Raw genomic sequence first — 21,509 nt, 5'->3', positions numbered from 1 at the left:
GGGAGTCACCAAATCAAGAATGAGGAAAGGGATGAGTAAATTTCTGTGGCTCTTTTACGTGGTAAAATTCATTTTTCATGTGTCTAGTTAACAAGTATTTTATGTGCTTTTAACCAGTGAAATCCATAATGAATCTTTTTTTGAGTGATGACTAATGGAATCACCAGGCCACAATCAGAACCAGGTTGAGACCTGATCTATCATGTTGTAATGTACCCAACTGCACCCTCTAGTAGAGCTCGGTGGCTTTGGAGTGGGTGCTAAGGAGACAGATTGAAGGAGTGAGCAGGTCTTAAAGTTGGCAAAGGGAAGATAATAATCCAAGGGCTAGAAGGAGAAAAAGAGGCTAATTGAAACCGTTGATCAGAAGGCCAAGATTAGGGAATGGTAGGAATAAAGATTGTGAGTGTTTATGGCAGGTAAGGTGCTTTGAGACACATGGCATTCGTGTTTTTATAGTTAAGCTCCTTGAGGGCAGGAACTGAAGAAGAGTGACAGAGTGAAAAAGAGGTAGATCTGGTATCTAGAAGTGCCGAGTTCAAATCTTGGCTCTGCCATTCACTACCCATGTGACCTCTCTGGACCTCAGCTGTTGTTGTGGTATGATGGTTGAGTTCTGGCAGTCCAGAGGAAAGAGGGCTTGCTCTAGAGTACAAGGACCTGCTGTAAATTCAGATCCTGCCTACCTGTGGAAACTTGGAGAAGTCATTTCCCCTCTCCATGGGTCCTAGTTTCCTCCTCTGAGAAATGAAGGGGCAGGACTAAATGGCCCTTAAAGTTCCTTCTAGCTCTAAATCCATGGGCTGTGAGCCAACATCACTTCTCTCTAAACCCTTTGTTTCTTTCTCTATAAAATTAAGGGATTTAACTAAGCAGCCTACAAGGTTCTTCCCAGCTCTACATGTATGATCCTACGATCATGTAAGATCACTTAGCCTCCTTGGCCTCAGTTTTGTCATGGATAAAATGAGGGGGCTGGATTAGGTAACCTCTGAGGTTCCTCCCAGCTCTCTATCTATGACCCTTTGATCCTCAGTGACTCACTCAGCACTTGGAAAACAGTAGACACTTAATAAATGCTCATAGAGCAAAACTGAACTGAAGGGTCCATGATTTCATCAGAGTGGGGAACTCACATCATGGAAATTCCCTCCACCTGGGCAGACCACCTCCTAGAAGCTAAATCCTGGAGGGTTGCCAGAATCTCCAAGAAGGTAGGAGGCATCTCACAGCTGTTGCATAAAGACTTGACAGATGCAAGACTTGAATTCTTTCTTCCCCACTCCAAGCCCAGCATGGCATCCACCACAGCTTTCACCCATTTTTTATTGGAAAGAGTTTAAGGAAGCAGCATGCAGTCATGTAAGAGCTCCATGTTAAGAAGAATGTATTCCTATCTTCTGAGGGTTCAGATGACACCCCAACCAGTCAGTTGCCCTCCATGCTGGAAGGTAGAGCTTAGCAGGTCTGGAGTTGCAGATGGGTTGGGAGCCTCGGCTCTTCTTCCTGCCTCTGCAGCTCTGGGCAAGTCCTTGGTTTCCTCATCTGTAAAACGAGGGGCTTAGTCTGGCTGATCTCACAAGTCCCTTCCACCTCCGAGCTTAGAATGAAATCAGATATAATGAGAATATTCAGAGCTCAAAGCAAAAGCTACAGAATGCCTTCTTTTTTCCTTAATGCAATTTGGCTTGGCTCATTATGAAATAATGAAACATTCTTTAATCCCATCTTAAAACAAATGAAATTCAGTCAGTGGCAGAGTGAGACTCGGGTAGCGATTGGAGGGGCTGGGGCATTTATCCTGCTGGCATTCGAAAAGCCGCCCAGCCTTTGTAGCAAGAAAAATGGGGGGGGGGTGCCCATGAAGTATGTTTTGTGACCCACAGAAGCATTAGGGCACCATTCAATTAACTAGGATTTGAGGTGCAGCAAGGATCGAAATGCTGATTGGATTATTGAATGATTGCGGCTAAAATGTGCTCCCTTAAAGGCTGGAGATGAACTGGAGATCGAAAGAAAACGAGACAAAAACAGGAGCCAACTGACAAGATTTTGACCCAGGAGCCTGGGATCTGTCTGCAAAATGCTATGGCCAACCCTCCAAAGGAGCTTGGGATTCCTTGGAAGTTCACAGCGTCTACACCTGCCCTCTTGTGGTTCGCTTCAGTAAGATCAGCTGGAAAGAATTTCTAGCAACATCTGTTGGAAACAAAGTGGGGAGGGGGCAGAGTTTGAGGGGGCTCAAGTCTGAACCTTCTTGCAAGGCTACAGAGTGGCAGCCCCGACCGGTGGTTGTTCAGCTGTGTCTGGCTCTTTCTGATCCCGGGGACTCTACTGTTCATGGGATTTTCCTGGCAAAGCCAATGGAGTGATTGGCTCTTTCCTTCTCTTCAAACAGAAGAACCTACCTCCATGCCTTGGAGGGTTCCCTCACTCTCATTGGTGCAAAGGCCATGCTGATGGATTCAACTCATCCATGTAGAAACTCATTCATTCATCCATCCCTAATGAAGCCAGCATTTGTTGGGCTTGGGATGGGTTTGGGATAGCTCCATCCACCCAAGCCAATTCCCCCCCCCCCCCCCGTTGTGGCCATTCTGGGGCTGAAGATCTGACTGATGAGGCGGATGAGATAAGACCCTTCTTAATAAAGAGCCTCCAAGACCCGAGAAATCGCTCCATCGCTCCCATGATGCTGTGGAGAAACCACTTCAGCTGAACACAGTCATAGAAAGGATGGCAGCGATGAGTGGAGGGCGGTCTGGTTCTGTAGGCTGGGCTCCGGGCCTCCAGGCCTCCAGAGAAAAAGAAAGCAGCTCCCTCAGGACCCGCAGGGGACACATTAGAGTTTTCCGACGTTTGACATTTATTAGCCCTAAAAGCGACGACGATGACGAGGACGATGACGAGGACGATGACAACGATACTGCAGAGCCAGAAGAAGCTTTGAATGCATTGTCTTGGGGGATCCTCACATATTCCTTGGAAGAGGGGACGGGAAGAGGTTTCCTCCTTACTCTGGAGGGGAGGAAACAAAAAGAAGTGATGCCTAGTCGGCGCCCCTGGGGGGCTTGGGAGCAGGCTGGTCTTCCTGACTGATCTGGGTCAGATCCTTGAAGCTGGCCTTGTTCCCCTCTAAGAGGCGGCTTCGAGGGGTGCTTTTAACAAAGTTTGACTGCTTACTTTCCAAGAACAATGAAATAGGAGCCATTTGCATGATGGGGGGGGGGGGGGGCGGCTCTTAGACTCTGTTGTTCTTGAAGCTCGGGAGACTTCAGGGAAGCAGGAAATTAAACTTTTCCTTTATTGGCCTTGGACTTTCCCATAAAAGGATTCCGCTCTACCTGGCTCGTTGGCAGCCCAGAGAAGGCCCAGCTTCAACAAAAGCCAGTCCAAGTGTCAGGGCGGCTGGGCCCTGATTAATTAAGCAATAAGGCAAGACGATGTTTTATGGGGGTCATTAACTCTGCTGAGGGGCCTTCCTAGAGGCCCGAGACTGTTCCTCTGGCAGTGAGGCCCTTCCTTTTGGAGGTTCAAATGGGAAGGGGGAAAGGCCTGGAGAGAGGATTTATCGGTAGCCGTCACTTAAGGCAACCGAGGCTAAAGGAGGCTTGTAAATCTGCAGGCTGAGAGCCAGGCTGCAAACCCAGGAAAGCCCTCCAGATACGGGGCTTCGCAGGCCTGAAATAATCCTGGCTGACTTAATGAGGAGAGATAAAGGCAGTGAAAGTAGCCCCAGGCCTTTACCTTGCTCCCTTTAAATGTCTATTGAAGAGAGCAGAATCTGTGTGGTTCCACTGACTGAGCCCCATCTGACTCATTATATTTTTGAATATTCATAGGATTGGGGGGAACCTTAAGATCACAGAGTTAGAGCAGGCAGGACCTCAGAAGCCCCTCCTGCTTCCCCCAATACACACGTTTTTCAGAGGGGGAAACTGAGGCAGGAATTGACCCACGCTCACACAAAGATTAAGCCCCAGAGCCAGGACTGACATCTAGAGGTTTTTATTCGAATCCAATCCTTCCCCCACCCCCAAGAGGATACGACCTTAAGACAAATTCTACCTTAAAAAAAAAATGATGCATGTGTAGACAAAAAGTTTGGGCAGACCCCAATCCCTGAGCCCCACGGAGCCCCCCAGCTAAGGGCTGTCTCCTTGGTGCTGGTCTGCTCTGTGCTCCCTCCCAGTGTCTGCTTCCCTCTCCCCAGAGGAATAATAAAGGACCCTCCAAAGCTGGCAAAGCATCTCTCACACGTGATATCATCAGAGCCTCATGACCACCGTAAGGAGTACCCGCTGCAGATATTCTTGTCCCCATTTTATAGATGAGGGAGGAGAATAGTGAAGTCGTGCTGTTAGCCAGTGTTGGGACAGGATTCGAATGTGGATCTTCCTTTTCCAAGTTTCAAGTTCTCTCTCCCCACTAGAGCCCACTGCCCAGCATCCTCCCCATCCTCCCCCCTCTTATCAGGTCTTCTCCTCCTCACACTCAGAGGCTACTTTCAACGCCCCAATAACACTCAGGACTTGGTTGTCCAGGAACGGACTGGGTAAAAGAGCCACAGATGCCTCAGCCCACAGTCACGCTGATTGGCATGTAAAGAAATGCCATTCCAAGGCTATCTTCACCTCGGATTCAAGAGGAAGATACAATGAACGCCTATGCTGCACCCCACCCTGCTGCAGGGGAGCCACCACGGAACAGAGGAGGGACTAGCCATGGCCAGAGCTGGGCTTTCATGCCAGGGTCACCCCCTCTTGGGTGACCTTGCCCAAGTCCCCTACCCTGTGTCTCTGCTAATGATAAAGTGGGGATGCCCATGGCTCCCAGTCAGCTGGAAGAGAGCATCCCCCTCCCAAGGAACTGGATTCTCTCCACACTCCTTGTTTCTCCTCCGGAATCTCCATGGTGATCCTATTTGAGACTGACCTGGCATGCGATTCACTCCTAATGCAGTTTCAGCCCAAGACTTCCCTCCATCAGGAGCCCCCTGAAAGATGTCCCCACTTCCTGGTGTGTTTTGGATTTGGGTCCACTTCCGGTCACGCTTCGTGGACCTCATTAAGGTTCCTTTTACTAGATGAGCCAAAAACCGAGAGTGCAAAGCCACACACAGGCAATGATGTAGCCCAGTGGAAAGAATGCCAGGCTGGAGTCAGAAAGACCTGAATTCAAATCTGGACTTGGGTACTTCTTAGCTCTGTGACCCCCCCCAACAAGCCTTTTCACCCCATTGGCCTCAGTTTACTCATCTGTAAAATGATTTGGAGAAGGCAGGACAAACCCATCCCAAGCCCAACAACTGTTGGCTTCATTAGGGATGAATGAATGAATGAATTTCTACGGGGATGAGTTGAACCCATCAGCATGGTCTTTGCATGAAGGATGGCAATGAGAGTGAGGGCAATATGTCACTCCAGTATTTCAGCCAAGAAAATACCAAATGAGGTCATGGAGAGTCAGGCATGACTGAAATGACTGAAAACAAGTGATATATTGTATCTCCCCCTCCCCCCGCACTAGATTGTGAGCTCCTTGAGATCAGACACCTTCTTTTGTCCTCCTTTGTAACCCCAGTACTTAGCACAGGGCCTGGCACATAGTAGGTGCTTCTTGACCCACTCACTCACTAACAGCAAGAGGAAGGACAGTTCAATGGAGTATGGAAGTAATAGCAAACGTCACTGCCTGCTGTTGCTTTAAGAGAACTCTGGGGATTTGGTCCCAGAACTGCCAGCACAAAGCCAGAATCAGAGCTCCCTGCTCGATGCTTCTACTACCAATCCACTATAGTAGTGGCCTGGATGGAGCTGAAGGGGGAGGCTGGCAGAGGGGGCACTGAATGTCACCACAGTCTCACTGTTCTGGTGCCCCGGTTGCTGCTGCCACCCATCCCAGCCCCATCAAAACCTGCATGTGCTGAGCATCATCTCCTCCTGGCTTCTTCCCAGTGCTTTCCCCCTCCCTCAAAGACACATTCCTGTGTGACACGAGACCCTAGTGGCCTCGATGTCAGCAGGAAGGACTCAGATGCCACCTGCCTAAACACCCTCTTTTCACAGATAAGGAAGCGGACCCAGAAAGGGGGCTGAGTGATTTGCGGAGGATTACATAGATCCCAAGGAGCAGGGGGTAGACTCCAGAACCTGCACTATTTCCATACTACCTCTCCCAACAGTACTGAAATCTCCCCAACCCTGTGGGAACCTGTCCCTACCCCATAGAGGAGAGGTGTCCAGTCTATGGCGCAAGGCCCACAGGCCCCCATAACCCTGCCGAGTGCCCCCAAACTGGATTAAAATGGACTTCCGAAGAAGAAGTCAGCCTAGCGTTCAGACCTGTCCATGAGTAAGTGGCCTTATATCAACAGCTGCCTAGATGTGCTTTTCCATTCTTATACATTCGATAAAGGGATCAGATTGTATGTTATATATTTAATTCAAATGTAAATTATTTAAATTGTTTTTCCATGTTTTAGTATTCATTATGCCTTACAAACCAAAGATATATAATGTAATTCTCTGAAAAAACTATTCTTATACAATGTAAATTGTGATATCTGAGTGGAACATTTACTAAAATGACCTAAAATTAAAAAAAATAAAATAAAATGGAGTTCTTACCTGATTTGAATGTGCTGAGATATAGATTATGTATATGTTTCTATTTATGTAGTTATATATCCATTTAAAATTTTATACACATTTCTATATTATATATTATAAATATATGTCTATATTTTATTCTTTCTCTATATTATTTATAAACCTGGTTCTCTAAGTCCTTATGCACCAGCATTAGTCCTCATATGTGGCTTAGTGGCCCTATTTCTATTTGAATTTGACCCCTTTGCTTTTCACAATCAATGTGGAATGTTAAATATATAAGGTAAGAGAGAGGCATAACTCGCCTTCTGTCCTCCCCTTCCTCCTCATCTTAACCTCACAGAATCCCTTTTCCTTCAGGATTCAGCTCCAGCTTCACCCTCTACTTGGAGCCTTTCCAAATCCCCCCAGCTGCTAATGTCCTTCCTCTCAAATTGTCTTGTAGTTAGCTAGCTTGCATGCATGGATTTATTGTGTGTGGGCTTAGAGGGGCAGGTATTGCCTCCCCCGACTCGAATGGAAGCTCCTTGAAGGCAAGAACTGCTTCCCTTTTGTCTTTGTGCCCCCAGCACCTAGCACAGGGTCTGGCACACAGTCAGTGCTTAACAAGCATTTATTCGTTTACAGATTGATGGAAAAAGCCAATCCAACTCCATGGCTTATGGAGGAATGTGAAACGCACTGCTGGGTGTGTTTCCTTATTCAAAAAGGATGCCTAACTCTGGACTTTGACCTCTGCCAGCTACTCAGTCCTCTTCTCTGCTGGCCTGAGGAAATGGCACTCCATGTCCAACAGTTCATAGAAGGTCAGCCCTAGCCAGGCTAAATGCCCTGCCTTTGATGGTCCCGGTTTGTTGGAGCAGAGAAGCAAGCAAAGGGCTACTGGACCATTCCATTCAAATCCTTGGAAGAGGCCCATTCAAGCTGGTCCTGTCTCTTCAGTCCCTTCAGTTTTGCCCTGGTGGCCCCACCCTGTGCTCACTAGCTGTCATAGCTGACTACTGTGTTGGCACATTCTTCTATCCACCAGCCACTATCCAACACCGGAACCTGGGTTGGGGGGCTGGTCTTAAAACAAAAAAAGAAAAAGATATTATGGGGGAGATTCACAGAAGCTCATAGCTGGAAGGATCCTCAGAGGGCATTTAGTTCAACTGATACCTGGTCAAAAATTCCACCCTGAAACAGCCCCAACAAGTCATCTGCCTCCAACTTTTGCTTCAAGACTCCCGTCTATGAAGAGGTCTGGGGTCCATGACCTTAAATGAAATCAGTAACTACATTTCAATATGCTGGCTTGCTTTGTGATCTTATGTGCTCTATTTGATGTATTTTAAAAGATGAATCTGTGAAAGGGTCCATAGATATCACCAGTAAATCACTGTAACAAGGGTTTATGACACAGAAAAGGTAAAGAATGCCTGACCAAGGGGAGACTTGCCCCTTCCAAAGCCATCTTACTACTCCTCCCTTTGGACAGTGTTCATCATTAGGAAGTTTTTCCTGAAATCCATCTACATCTTTTTTTACCCCCAACTTCCACTTATTGTTCCTAGTTCTGCCCTTTGGGGCTCTTTCTTCTGTAGAGAATCCTTCAAACTCATGGTAGTCTTCCTCTTTCTGGCTGAAGAGGCTAGCTTGACCTAGAATACCCTATCCCATCATTACCTTCTGGAAGAATATCCCAGATATGACCAAGCACACTGGAGATAAGACGTCTATTTGATGGAAAATTAAGGGATGCCCTTCGATTGGGGAATGGCTGAACACATTGCGGTACATGTTGGTGATGGAATGAACTGGAGGGATTCCATGTGAACTGGAAAGACTTCCAGAAAGTGATGCAGAGTGAAAGGAGCAGAACCAGGAGAACATTATACACAGAGACTGATACATTGTAGCACAATCGAATGTAACTGATTTTTCTACTAGCAGCAATGCAATAATCCAGGATAATTCTGAGGGATTTATGAAAAAGATGCTACCCACATCCAGAGAAATAACTGTGGGAGCAAAAACACAGAAGAAAAACAACTGCTTGATCCCATGGGTTGATGGGGATAGGATTGGGGACACTGGCTCTAAATGATTACCTTAATGCAAATATTAATAATATGGAAATAGTCCTAATCAATGACATATAAAACCCAGTGGAATTGCTCATTGGCTGTGGGAGGGGTGTGTGAGGAGGGGAGAGAAAGAACATGAATCATGTAACCATGGAAAAATATTATAAATTAATTGATTAAATAAAATGTTTTAATTTTTTAAAAAAAGAAGTCTATTTGAGCTCAAGGAGTGACTTGTCTTTAAACGTATTGCTAGATTCCTGCCCAATTTGAGGATGTAATCTATTTGCCAACAGTTCTGGGAATTCCAGTGACAACTCTCTTGTCTATATATTTGGACAACGTTGACAAAAGTACTTTCCATTACAAGAATCTTTTGAAATCAGCAGAGCATGCTTTCTCAATCCCATTTTGCATATGAGGAAACTGAGGTCTAGAAAGACAAACTCATAAGTCCAAGGTTACCCAAACAATGGGGTTCAGAGCAGGAACTCCAGAGGGATCACCTAGCTCCCAGAGTTCCTGGTTGCCCTTTAGGCTTTCTTATGAAGAATCAGTCTCCAATCAGGAGACCCGTAGACAAGAGAGTGAATGCCATTAGTGTTCGTTCCATCTAGCCAGTGAGTCACACTCTGCCAGGGGGTTGATTTGTTTTTTAATATTTGGGGGATTATTTTGGTGTCTCTGTAATGTGTTTACTTACACACTCTGCGCTAAATGAGCTGTTTTTGCTTGTTTTGATAGGTACACATAAAGAAAATGCATAACATTTCACACTTGCAATGCCGCATCTTCTGCTGGAGACATTGGACCACAACGAGCTTGCCAGCCAGGGCGCTCCAAGTCCCCGCACGGGTGGCTGGGTGCCAAGCAGAGGACCCCAGAGCAGAGTCTCCTGGGCTTGGTCAGATCCAGCCCCAGAGAGCGTCTGGGACCAGGCTACAGCCCCTGCATTCCCAACTCCGGCCACTTGGAGAAGGTGATGACTCAGAGGAGGAGAGAGAGGGTGTTTGCTTAATGGGTACATTTGCTAGCGTTACCATAACAGCATCAAGGCTCCCTTGAACTTCTCCGAGCATATGGAGAGCCTGGGCTCGCTGGAGCGTTTGGGGCATCTGTCTGTTCCATTTCTTCCTCCCCCACACTGAGCGCTCCCACGGGGAGCTCTCCCTGGTACTTGGGGCTTCACACAAAAAAAGCGTGCTGAGGAGATGGGTGGCGCCTTCTCCTCCAGCAGAGCCAGTCAGGGAGCCTGGGGGTGGCAAGCATTTCTGAAGGGGCTGCTCTGGGCCAGGCACCGTGCTAGGGGTGAGAGAGGCCCAAACAAAGCAGTTTCTTTTTCAAGGAGCTTTCATTCTACCTGGAGGAAACAATGGGTTCTAATGGAAAGAAATGGATTACAAGCAAAATAAATATAAAGTGATTAAGGTGAGGAGGAGAGAGACACTAATAACTGAGAAACCAGAAAAGAACTAAAAAAAAAAGAAAGAAAAGGACTCTTGAAGGAGGTGGCACACCAGTGGAGCCTTAAACGGGACAGTGAGGGTTTGGGGAGTTCCCAAAAGGCAGAGATGAGGAAGGATGTTTCAGGCAGAGGGGGAAGACAGTCTGTGCCAAGACCTGGCATTGGGAAACGGGATGCTATGTGGGCACTAACTACTGAGGCAGTTTGGCTGGAATGTAATGTGAAGTAGTGTAGAATAATATTCAATCATGACAGAAAAACAAACAAACTAATTGGGAAGCCCTTCAAATACAAAACAAGAGAGTTAATATTATATTTTGGAGGCAGCTAGGTGGCTGGCCCAGAGGCAGGAGGTCCTGGGTTCAAATGTGGCCTAGATACTTCCTAGCTGTGTGACCCTGGGCAAGTCACTTAGCCCTCATTGTCTAACCCTTACCACTCTCCTGCCTTAGGACCAATACTTAGTATTGATACTAATACAGAAGGAAAGAGTTTTAAAAATATATTATATTGTATACTAGGATGAAAGAGGAGCCAATAAACTTTCTTCAGGGGGCTACACTGTTTCATAAGTAACTGCAAGGTACATGCAAAGCAAATTCAATGAGAGGAGAGCAGGAAAAATCTGAAAAGGAGGATTCCTTGGCCAGACCTGACCTTGAGGAATCTTAATTTGGCATCTGTGCAAAGGGCATAAGTTGAAGAGATGGAAATGATTCACTGTAGGAAGAATACTGGGAAGCAGGGCATTAGTCTGGGCAAGGAGTAGAGGTGATGTGGGGTGAGGTGAGAGAAAGGGATAGACGAAAGAGATAAGATGGGAGCAGGATACACAAGATTTAGCAGCTGATTAGATTTGGGGGAGTTAGTGAGAATAAGGAACCCAGGTTCACCCTGAAACTGTGAATTTAGGTGTCTGGAAGGATGGTGGTGCCCTCTACAGGAATAAGGAAGCTCCAAGTCAGGCTGAATTTAGGGGCCACGATGGATTTTATTTTAGATAAGTTGAATCTAAGATGCCCATGACGCATCCTGTTAGATGTATCTAGTGGACAGTTGGTGATACACTACTAAAGCTCAGGAGGAAAAACTAGGGATGGATATATTGATCTGGATTCCACCTGGATAGAGAACTGTTGAGATCATCCAAGAGTAAAATAAGGAAGAAGATGAAAATTGGGGCTAAAACCATTCATAGATGGCAGGACATGGATGCTGATCTTGAAAGAGGGGTGGAAGGGAAATGGCAGTGAGGAACAAGGTGCATGTCCACTTCTTCTGGTCCAGTATGTGTACATGGGAAGACAGGCATAAGGGAAGTTCATTAAGACCTGGAAGGATGCAGGGTCTTCTGGGGAAACCACAGGCATGCTGAGAGGATGCAAAGGCATTGTAGACTCAGTTATGCTTTTAGAGTAGTAAAGATTATTAATACCTGAGCACATGAGAATAGTCTCCAGGCAACTGCTGGCCTCTGATATCCTAATGGGATGATGGCATGGGAAGCTCTAGTTGGGATTTCTGTACCCTCTAACATCCAATCAGGGAGAGATTCAGATCTGAGAGGATTAACTCCACTAGAATGGGGGGCAGGTGATCTGGGCAGGGTCTCTGGAGATCCAGACCCTCATCCAATGAACAATGACAAACAGAAACTGGCAAAGGTGTTTCCAGTCATTTCTGCCATGTTGCCTGGTAGCCAAACCTCTGAATGTCTGTAACACTGCTTTCTTCCCAGATGTCCAGCCTCAGGTTGGGATGCCTTCTGGTTAAAGGCTTTGGGCAAGATTTACTTAAAAAGCAAAGAGTGAGTACAACATGACCTTTAAACGAAATCAGAACAATCAAAACTGAAGAAAGCATGACCTTTGAGTATAAGAAGAGGTGATTTAACAAGGAGCCATCGGACGTCACTTTAACCAGCATCGAAAGCAGCTTCAAGTCATCCATGCAAATAGAAATTGTCTTAGCTGTAGATGTGGCCATGTTGGATAGTCACTAATTTCTACTTTCTAATTCTGTTCTAGGAAGAAAGCTTCCATAATTCCATTGGATCAGGGATCTCAGTGACGGAGGCATCACAGCTGCTCCATGCCTTCTTCTCCCAGTATATTCTTGCCCATGTCCTTTCACCCAATGCCCAGGAGACTTTCTTCTGTCTGGTGTGTGTGTGTGTGTGTTTTCCCAGGGGTGGGGGTGGGGGAAAGGGAGCTGTTACTATTTCATGGACAGTAATAAAACACTAGGCTGTCCATCTGTTCCTCTTTCTACATGATTGACCCATTAACTTTTCTTTTCTTTTTTTAACCCTTACTTAGTAGCAAATCTAAGACAGAAGGACAAGGGCTAGGCAAATGGAGTTAAATGACTTGCCCAAAGTCACATAGCTAGGAAGTATCAGAGACCAGATTTGAATGCAAATCCTCCCAACTCTACACCTGATCCTCTATCCAGTGTCCACCCAGCTGCCCATCCCTCAGTTTTTCCAGTTGTATTATTAATCCAATTCAACAAACATTTAGTAAGTGCTTATCTTACGGCAGGCACTTTGCTAGGTGCTATGAATCCAGGGAAGGAAAACAAAGCTGCCATTGCCTTCAAAGAACTTAGAGTCACATGGTTCAGTGGGGGGAAATTCTGGATTTGTAGTCCTGAATTTGTAGTAGAACCTAAGTTCAAATATCAATTTTACCTCTTACTTCCTATGAGACCTCAAATAAGTCACTTAACCCTCTCTGGGGCTCAGTTTCCTTATCTGTAAAATGAGAAAGTTGGACTAGATAACTTCTAAGGTCTCTTCCAGCTCTAAGTCTATGATCCCATGAACATTACTATAAAGAGATAACACTTGTAAATACAAAGCCTACCCCCAATAATTTCAAGATGGAGTGAGCAAGAATAGATGTGATCAGAAGAAATGTCTTCAGAGCTGTGCTTTGGTGGAGATCAGTAGAGGGCATCACTTCATCAAAGGGAACCACTTGGACGGGAGTGGAGAGTCAAGAGGGAAAACAACCAGCTAGTCAGTTTGACCAATGTCAAATTTCATGAACATGTCATTGTTGGTGATAATCCATAAACTAGAGTCCAGTCTGACATTTGCCATTACCCTTTGGGTCTCACACCATTCTGATCCATGTGAGTTCATGGTCTCCCAAGGCTGGCAGGCAGGAAGCATTCCAAGGAGAATAGAGGTATTAAAAAGATGAACTGAAGTTGCTTGGAATAATATAAGCAAACTCATTAAAATTGTCTGGGGTCCCTTGAATATTTGAGGCTCTCCAGAATGTCATGTACATAAAGTCCAATTAATTAGCATAGATCAAATCCAAAAACATTTACACCGAAATGACTTGAAAAGTTTTCCTAGATTCTTTTTTCTGCCAACTTACTTCTTCATTTATTCAAACAATAAACTAACATAAACTAAAAGTGATGAAAGCAAATAATTTCTATGAGTTATGATGCAAACTATGAAAGGATTTTCTCTAATGGGCCACTGGGAGGAGGTACAGGTCTCCATGGAAAGGATCTTGTACCCTCCCGAGATGATCCAAGCCGAGCTGCTGACATCCTTCTATCAAGATCATTCCCTTTTAATATTTTTCCATTTCTGTTCAAATTAGCCCTCCAGTCTTGAGAGCACATTTTTTGCCTTGTGGGATATATTTCTCATGTGCTGCTGTGGATTATAGTTATCTGTGTTTATGTATTCTCCACTTACTAAACCACAAGAACCATGAGGGACAGTTTTATCTGAACATTGTATTTCCTCCACTATTCAGTCCATGGTAGCAGGAGACAATCTGTTGAATGAAGAATGAATGAACTCAGATGATTTCCATGCCTTTCCCAAGTCATTGATTTCCATTCTACATTCAATTCAATTCCAAAATCAATGGACACATATTTTTTAAATACCTATTATGCCTGTCCTAATCTCTCATGAGATCCAGACAGTACCTCTTAAGCCATCCATGGATCATCTCCTCATGACCTATCTCAGTTCTTCCTTCTCTGACTTTCTCCATTTTCTACCCACAAATCATTTTTTCAAAGGTGTGAGGTAGGTTGAGATCATCCTACTCCTCCATTAAGAATAAAATAGAATAATTAAGTAACAGAATAATAGCACATCCTATTCAATAATCCAATCCAATGATCATTAAGTGCCATGTGCTAAAGCTACAATTAATAAAAAGAAAGTCTCTGCCCACAGGGAACTTGCAATCTAAAGGGAAGATGACATTCTCAAGGAAACCAGAAAGTGGGATGGATGGAGAGGCCAGGAAGTATCTTGTTCCGTGGAGGTGAAACCAGGCAAAGCAGCAGATACAAAAGGGAGTGACCCAAAATGTCTGGTTTCTTCCCTCTGTAAAGAAAGGCATTGGAAAGAGTTCCACACTCCACCTTCTAGCCCTTCAAAAAGAAAGGAGAGAAGGCTGGGAAGTGGTGTCAGGCAAAGCTTGAATTATCCATATTGTGTGTAGAATTTAACAAATAGGTAAACTGAGGCAACCTCTGAGCAAGAAATCCTTTATTACTAAGACACCAAACCTATTAGTAAAGGGGTCTCTGATCCTGTTCTATTTGTGCCAAGAGATTTGGAGTGGGGCTGACAGGGCATTTTAAGTCTAGGTGTGTCTTCCTTCTGATTGGTTTGACAGTCCATCATTTGAACCTCCCCTGGCAAAGGCAAGGCAGTCCTGATCATTGGACATCTTCATAAAGAGGTGGTTGAGTTCTCAGTTCCTCCCTATTATTTCATCATGGGACATGTGGGGGCAGAATTAATCCTTTGGGATTAGCTAAGGAACTTGGGCTGGCTGATTACACCCCTCTCTGACACTTAAGGAATGCTAGTGGCTCTCTGACACACATGCCTCCAGCAGTCTTGGCCAGAACAACTCATTCAGGCTCTCTCTGGTTTGGTCTCCCCCTTGTACCAGCTCACTTCCAACTTGGATGTGAAAAACAAGGACACGAGAGTCATCCCCGAAAAGGGCTGAACCCCAGCTGGTTCTCTGTTCAACAAGGATAATCACAAGTGAGGGTCCCACTTGGCAGGGTCGTGCCAAGCTGCCTTGGGGGCTTCTGGAGCATAGCCTTTGCCCTTGAGCATCTTATCCCCTGCTGCCTGGAGACAAAGGCATAGCCTCTGGACGGTACCATGTTCCAGGGCTCTCCTCTCCTCCCTGCTGCTGTCTCCAGAGAAGGTCCCTTTTGGCCACTGCTCCCATTCCCCTGCCTTTCTCAGAACTCCTCCTCCTGCCTCCTCCTTTTCCTTTGTTCCCATTTTCCCTTTCCTCCAGGGCTGAGGAGAGACTTGGCCTCACTCTCTGTCAAGAGTGGGAAACCCATGTGTCCTCCCAAGCAGGCGCGAGTTTGAATGCTTGTGATCTTCTTGTAGAGACGAGGGGGCTCTGGATCTTTAAGGCTGGTAACTTTCACCATATGGGAGTCCATTTTGATAAGCAAGCTTTTCTTTATTGAACTAAGAATTCCACTGTACAATACATGCCGACAAGCCGTGTGAAATAGTGCCTTTCTAAAGAAAAATTCTCCCTTCGAGGGCTTCCATGTTGCTCGTACGTACACTGAGGCGCAAACCAAAAGATCCCAGAATTCAGGTTCCCCTCCAGATCTGAGGGGACAGCAGACTCCACAGCTGACAAAACAGAAGGCTTACCTTAGGCTTTATTCCCAGCAGGGCCAGCCCTGCGTCCCAAGGCCAGTGACAGATACTCCGTCCCTGAAACCTTCCAAGCCATTCCTCCTCCTTCTGGAGACCATTCTGGCCCAAGAGCCCAGCTGTCAGCAGGTCCAGAAAACCTGACAAACCTCGTACTTCTTGCATTGCTCATCGTGCAAAATGCATCGATGAGTTTTCCCAATGAGTTTATTTCTATGAATGAGCCCCTCTTACTCATGTACTAACCATTTGGGGGTTACAATGCAGAAATACATCATTGGGGAGTTCCTCGATTTTCCTCGACATCGTTTTTAAAATCCACAGTGGAAGACGGCTTTAATGTACTGAATGGGGCAGGGGCTCCTGTTGCCTAGGAGAATCCCTCTAAGAACATTTCTATATTTAAAGAAACTTACATCAAAATGATTACTGGGAAACTGAGGCTCCTGAGGGGTCACCTTCTAGTCCTACTTGTTTGCAAACGTGCTAAATTCAAAGGATCCTCTTTTATTGTCCCCTTCCTTACATAAAAGGGCAAGAAAACCTCCCGAGGTTGGCGCTTTGAAGGGGAATCCGCAAGGCTTCACAGCATCCTTTCCTTCAAGTTGTCTCCATGCGGTGCGTCCGTCCTTAAGTCGAATAAGTCTTCCACCGTTCAGAGTGATGTCTTGGGTAGTGCCCAAAGCACGAGGCTGGTGGGGTGGGCTTGGCCACGTACGACTCTGTGTAAGTGCTTATGCAGTCGCTGGGGCTGGGTACGTAGTCACATGCCCAGCTATTGAAATTGGTGTTACTGAAGTGCATATGAGCCTGCGTCGTCCTCTTACGCCCAAGGTTCTGGGGGAGAAGAGAGAGAAGCAGGCAGAAAACAGGGTCAAGATCACAGCAGCTTCAATTCTGCTCAAGCTGCCTCCACTGAAACTTGTTTGATTTGGTTTCCAGCCTCCCGCTGGCACGTGACATCTTGTCTCAGGGCTTTTCCATCCCACTTGTGGCTGCCTATAGAGAGGATAGTAGAATTTACAGCCAGATGGGCTCTTGGAGATTGTCTAGTACCATCCTTCCATTTTACAGAAAAGGAAACTGAGGCAGAGAGCTTAGCCCCAGGCCCAAAGTCTCACAGGTAAGAAGTATCAGAGTCATTTGAACCCAAGTCTTATGCCCAAAAGCTATGATGCTAATTATATTACTTATCAGCCAAAGGGCGAATTTCAGGGACTGCCAGGAATCTCCCAAGAAAAGCAAGCAAGCAGGAAAAGCCAAACAGAGAACATCTCTCTGTCCTGTGGGGGTGTTCTGCCTGGGTTAACAAGGATCCTTTAGGCAGATCCAATCGGCCATGATCAAGCAGAGACCACCTTAGCCTGGTGATGTAGGAAGCAAGAAAAAGAGGCAGTGGGCATGCCCAGGAAGTGGACCATTGAGCCAATGTCCCAATGTCTACCTTTTGCTAGAACATCGGCAAAACATCTCACAAATCTGTAGGATGAGAGAGCTGCAAGGGACAGCCCCAAAGCCAATAGGTTTAGCAAGGTGACAAGGAGTACCAAAGACCCCCCCTCATTTTCAGAGCTATTTCCTTCCACTCGAGATCTGTTTCACTTTTCAGGTAGGTTCTAAGGCAGAAGAGTGCTGTTTCCCCAGGAATGCAAATGAATACTCACATCGTCCAGACCTTGGCCTTGGTCTTTCAAGACATGCTTGTTATCATGTATGGAAAATGGGAAGTTGCATTTGTTGAATTGCTGGGAAAGAAGAAAAGAGTCCGAGCCAGAGGGAGACAGAGACAGACAGACAGACAGACAGACAAAGGGAGAGAGAGAGAGAGAGAGAGAGAGAGAGAGAGAGAGAGAGAGAGAGAGAGAGAGAGAGGAAGAGAGAGAGAGAGCAAGAGAGGGAGGGGGAGAGAGTGGGAGGAAGAGAGGGAGAGAGAGAAAGAAATGGTGGGAGGGAGAAAGCGTGGGAAGGAGGGAGGGAGAGAGAGGAAGAGAGGGAGGAGGGATGGAGGGAGAGTGAGAGAGGAAGAGAGGGAGGGAGAGAGTGGGAGGAAGGGAGGGAGAGAGGAAAAAGGGAGGGAGAGAGTGGGAGGAAGGGAGTGAGAGAGAAATGGAGGGAGGGGGAAAGAGTGGGAGGGAGGGAGAGAGAGAAGAAGAGAGGGAGAAAAAGGGATGGAGGAAGAGTGAGAGAAAGAGGAAGAGAGGAAGGGAAAGAGTAGGAGGAAGGGAGGGAGAGAGAGGAAAAGAGGGAGAGGGAGAGAGAGAGGAAGAGAGGGAGGGAGAGAGGAAAAAAGAGAGGGAGAGAGAGGAAAAGAGGGAGGGAGAGAGAGTGGGAGGATTGGAGGGAGAGAGAGAGGAAGAGAGGGAGGGAAAGAGTAGGAGGAAGGGAGTGACGGAGAGAGGAAAAGAGGGAGGGAGGGAGGGAGGGAGAGAGAGAGAGAGAGAGAGAGAGAGAGAGAGAGAGAGAGAGAGAGAGAGAGACAGAGACAGAGACAGAGACAGAGACAGAGACAGAGAGGGAGAGACAGAGAGGGAGAGAGAGAGAGTGACAGAGAGGGAGAGAGAGAGACAGACAGACAGAGAGAGAAGGGGAGAGAGAGAGAGGGGGAGAGAGAGAGAGAGAGAGAGAGAGAGAGAGAGAGAGAGAGAGAGAGAGAGAGAGAGAGAGAGAGAGAGAGAGAGAGAGAGATGTGTAAGAATTCAGGTGGCGGCACCAGTCTAATGACCTAAAAGGAAGGCTAATGAGCCAATGGGAGTTATCACAAAGGAAAAGAGCCAGTGGGAGAAGGCAAGAGTTGGCATGCATTGGGCACAGGACTTTCAAACTCAATGCTTTTTCATTTGTATAGACACTGGGAAAGTCTTCCCTCAAATAGCTCTCTGGGAGGCAATTTCTTCTGAGCGCGGTGGGCAATGCACAAAGCATATAATGAGCTCTAATGCCACCTCTGGGTGACTAGGCAAATCACTGCCCCTCCTGGACCTCAGTTTCCTCATCTGTGGAATGGAGGGGCGGGAGTAGGTGGCCAGAGGTCCCCCTCAGCCCTAGACTGTGGTTTCCATGGGGGAGCTCCTTTGGTCTCCCAGAAAGGCGAGGCTGGAGGTCTATTCCGGTTTCCCAGAGGTAGATGAAGCAGTGGGTCAAGAGTAGGAGGCAGGGAGGGGCCACTCACCTTCTGGCGGAGCTGGTAGAAGGAGGGCAGTTGCTTCAACTTACACTGACATTCTGGGAGGAAAGGCTGTCTCAGCATGCTGGTGGTGGTGGACTCGGGGAATTTTTCCATCCCGTCGGGGTGAGGAAACTGGAAAACATGCAGGTCTGGATGAGCCTGGACGAAGGCAGCATCGGGGCTTTCTCCAGGGAGTGACCAAGAGGGATTTGGGACCTCATTGGCCTGGCCTGGCAACCCGCTGCCCGCTGAAGTTTTAAGGGCTCCGTGGACTGTGCCCGGCATAGCTGCCTCCATGGTCCTTGGGAGCCCATCCATTCCTATTCTTTTGGATGCCCCCCCAGCACCTGGGAGAATGTAGGCTGCCCGAGGGCAGGGAATGTTTCCTTTTTGCTTCTGTATCGCCACTGTTCACACACAGTAGGCACTTAATAGAGCAGTTGGGTGCAATGGCTAGAACTTGGGAGCTGGAGTTGGGAAGACTCTTCCTAAGTTCAAACCTGGCCTCAGACACTTCCTAGCTGTGTGACCCTGGACAAGTCACTGAACCCCACTTGCCTCAGTTTATCAATCTGCAAAATGAGCTGGAGAAGGAAACAGCTGACCCTTCCAGGATCTTTGCCATCTAGGGGCTCACAATTGGGTCTGACTTCTTCATTTTATCAGGGAGGAAACTGAGGCCAGGAATGGGAAGGGATTTTGCCCATGATGGGTCTCAGCAGCCAGCCCTGGAACAGGAGCCTCCATCATCCCCCTCCTGCCCCATCCCAGGCTTGGCTCTTTCTTTCCTGCCTCAGGCTCTGCCCATTTCCCACCTCCACACTGCTGAGCAGTATAGGCACCACTGCCAGACACACAGAGGCCTGCTGTGGGTGCCTACATTCTTCTACCAACGCAGCAGTGGCAACGACAACCCTGCCAGCTCCGTACGGAACCCCACTTCGGTTCATTTGTATTCTGGGATTCTACGGATTAAATTGCTGTTAAAAAAAACCACTGGCGTTTTCATTTCTCTTTCAAAAATATATTTAATGGCTATAACATGATAGCTGTGAAATAAACCCTTCTGTTCGCTATGATAGCCGTGAAATATGGCTTCTTAACGCGGTGGCGCTGCCATTTCTGCTGCAGTCATTCAATCACTGAATGACTGAAATACCAAAGATTGGCCTCGATGGGAAAATGAGAGGAGGACAGGGAGAGCCTATGACCTTGCTGGAACCCGTGCGAGCTCCCTGGCCCCTCTCGGGGTGCACTTCAGAGGGTCTGACCGAGGGTAGGAATGAGGGGCTCACAGTGGATGGGCCCAGTCCCATAGCAGACCCTTCAGGAATGTTTCTGGCAGTGGGTGAGATTGGGCTCTGGACCCCACTTTCAGCACCCCTGGGAGAAAACGGGGCCCCATCTCTTACCCAGATCCCCGCTCTCTTTTCCCGGGAGGCCACCATCTTGGATACTTCTTCTGCATATGGGAAAGATGAGGAATGGGGAGATGAGGAGGCTGGAAGAGATGGGGCAGCTGGGGCAGCTGGGGCAGCTGGAGAGGCTGAGGGAGATGGGGCAGCTGGGGCTGCTGGGGCTGCTGGAGAGGCTGAGGGAGATGGGGCAGCTGGGGCTGCTGGAGCTGCTGGAGGGGCTGCTGGGGCAGCTGGAGCTGCTGGAGAGGCTGAGGGAGATGGGGCAGCTGGGGCAGCTGGGGCTACTGGGGCAGCTGGAGAGGTTGAGGGACATGGGGCAGCTGGGGCAGCTGGGGCAGCTGGGGCAGCTGGAGCTGCTGGGGCTGCTGGGGCTGCTGGGGCTGCTGGAGAGGCTGAGGGAGATGGGACAGCTGGGACAGCTGGGGCAGCTGGGGCAGCTGGGGCAGCTGGGACTGCTGGGGCTGCTGGGGCTGCTGGAGGGGCAGCTGGGGCTGCTGGAGAGGCTGAGGGAGATGGGACAGCTGGGGCAACTGGGACTGCTGGAGAGGCTGAGGGAGATGGGACAGCTGGGGCAGCTAGGGCTGCTGGGGCTGCTGGAGTGGCCATTGCGGCCCGGCTGCCCGATGAGTTTGGAGGGCTTTTGGCTGGACTGGTTGGCTTGGCTGGCTCAGGCAGCTCCATGAAGGTTGACAGTCTAGGGAGTCTCTTCTCGTCTGCCCTACATATCTTGTTCCGCCCTGGGTACTGGTTTAGATTCCTGGGCCTCTGCGGAAGGTAGAACGCTGGGGCTGTCACAGAAGGAGAGGAGCACAGCAGAGAGGTGTGCTTGAGTTTGAATGTAAACTAGTGCTGCCTAGGTGAGTGGGGAAGAGCCAAACTCTGTTGGCATGGGCAGGACTAGGCAGAAACCAAGCAACGGCCCAGCTAAAATAAACATGCCCATCAAAGCGTTAGCCTCCATCGCCTGCTCCCTCCTTTCCCTGGGATCCTGCTCAGCCCTGCTCCTCCCTAAGCCTCTGGCCCCCCATCTCCACTGAGCCCTCCTCTGGCACCAACAGGCTTTCCTTCTGGCTCCATCTCTCCCTCTG

General features: G+C 47.8%; 1 protein-coding gene across 1 annotated transcript; it reads right to left on the bottom strand.

The window, feature by feature from the left end:
- Positions 1-15,610: 15,610 nt before the first annotated feature.
- On the bottom strand, positions 15,611-21,258 carry TEX36 (testis expressed 36). Its single transcript, XM_056795286.1, has 4 exons — positions 20,416-21,258; positions 19,007-19,135; positions 17,502-17,582; positions 15,611-16,674 (listed from the first exon to the last, which is right to left on the bottom strand). Exons 1-4 carry the CDS (start codon positions 21,100-21,102, stop codon positions 16,468-16,470), a joined length of 1,104 nt encoding a protein of 367 aa, XP_056651264.1. The 5' UTR covers positions 21,103-21,258; the 3' UTR covers positions 15,611-16,467.
- Positions 21,259-21,509: the final 251 nt, after the last annotated feature.

The sequence above is a fragment of the Monodelphis domestica genome, chromosome 1 (genome assembly GCF_027887165.1).
Source record: "Monodelphis domestica isolate mMonDom1 chromosome 1, mMonDom1.pri, whole genome shotgun sequence".
In the NCBI taxonomy this organism is placed as follows: Eukaryota; Metazoa; Chordata; class Mammalia; order Didelphimorphia; family Didelphidae; genus Monodelphis; species Monodelphis domestica.
The sequence above is the reverse complement of the archived record's forward strand: the minus strand, read 5'-3'. Positions and strand labels throughout refer to the sequence as shown.

Excerpts from the sequence above, each read along its gene's own strand:
- TEX36 (XM_056795286.1), bottom strand. The coding sequence starts at position 21,102 with ATGGAGCTGCCTGAGCCAGCCAAGCCAACCAGTCCAGCCAAAAGCCCT. Across the intron at positions 19,136-20,415 it reads AAAAGAGAGCGGGGATCTGG|TTTCCTCACCCCGACGGGAT; the intron begins GTAAGAGATGGG and ends CATGTTTTCCAG. Across the intron at positions 16,675-17,501 it reads AAGGCCAAGGTCTGGACGAT|AACCTTGGGCGTAAGAGGAC; the intron begins GTGAGTATTCAT and ends CTTCTCCCCCAG.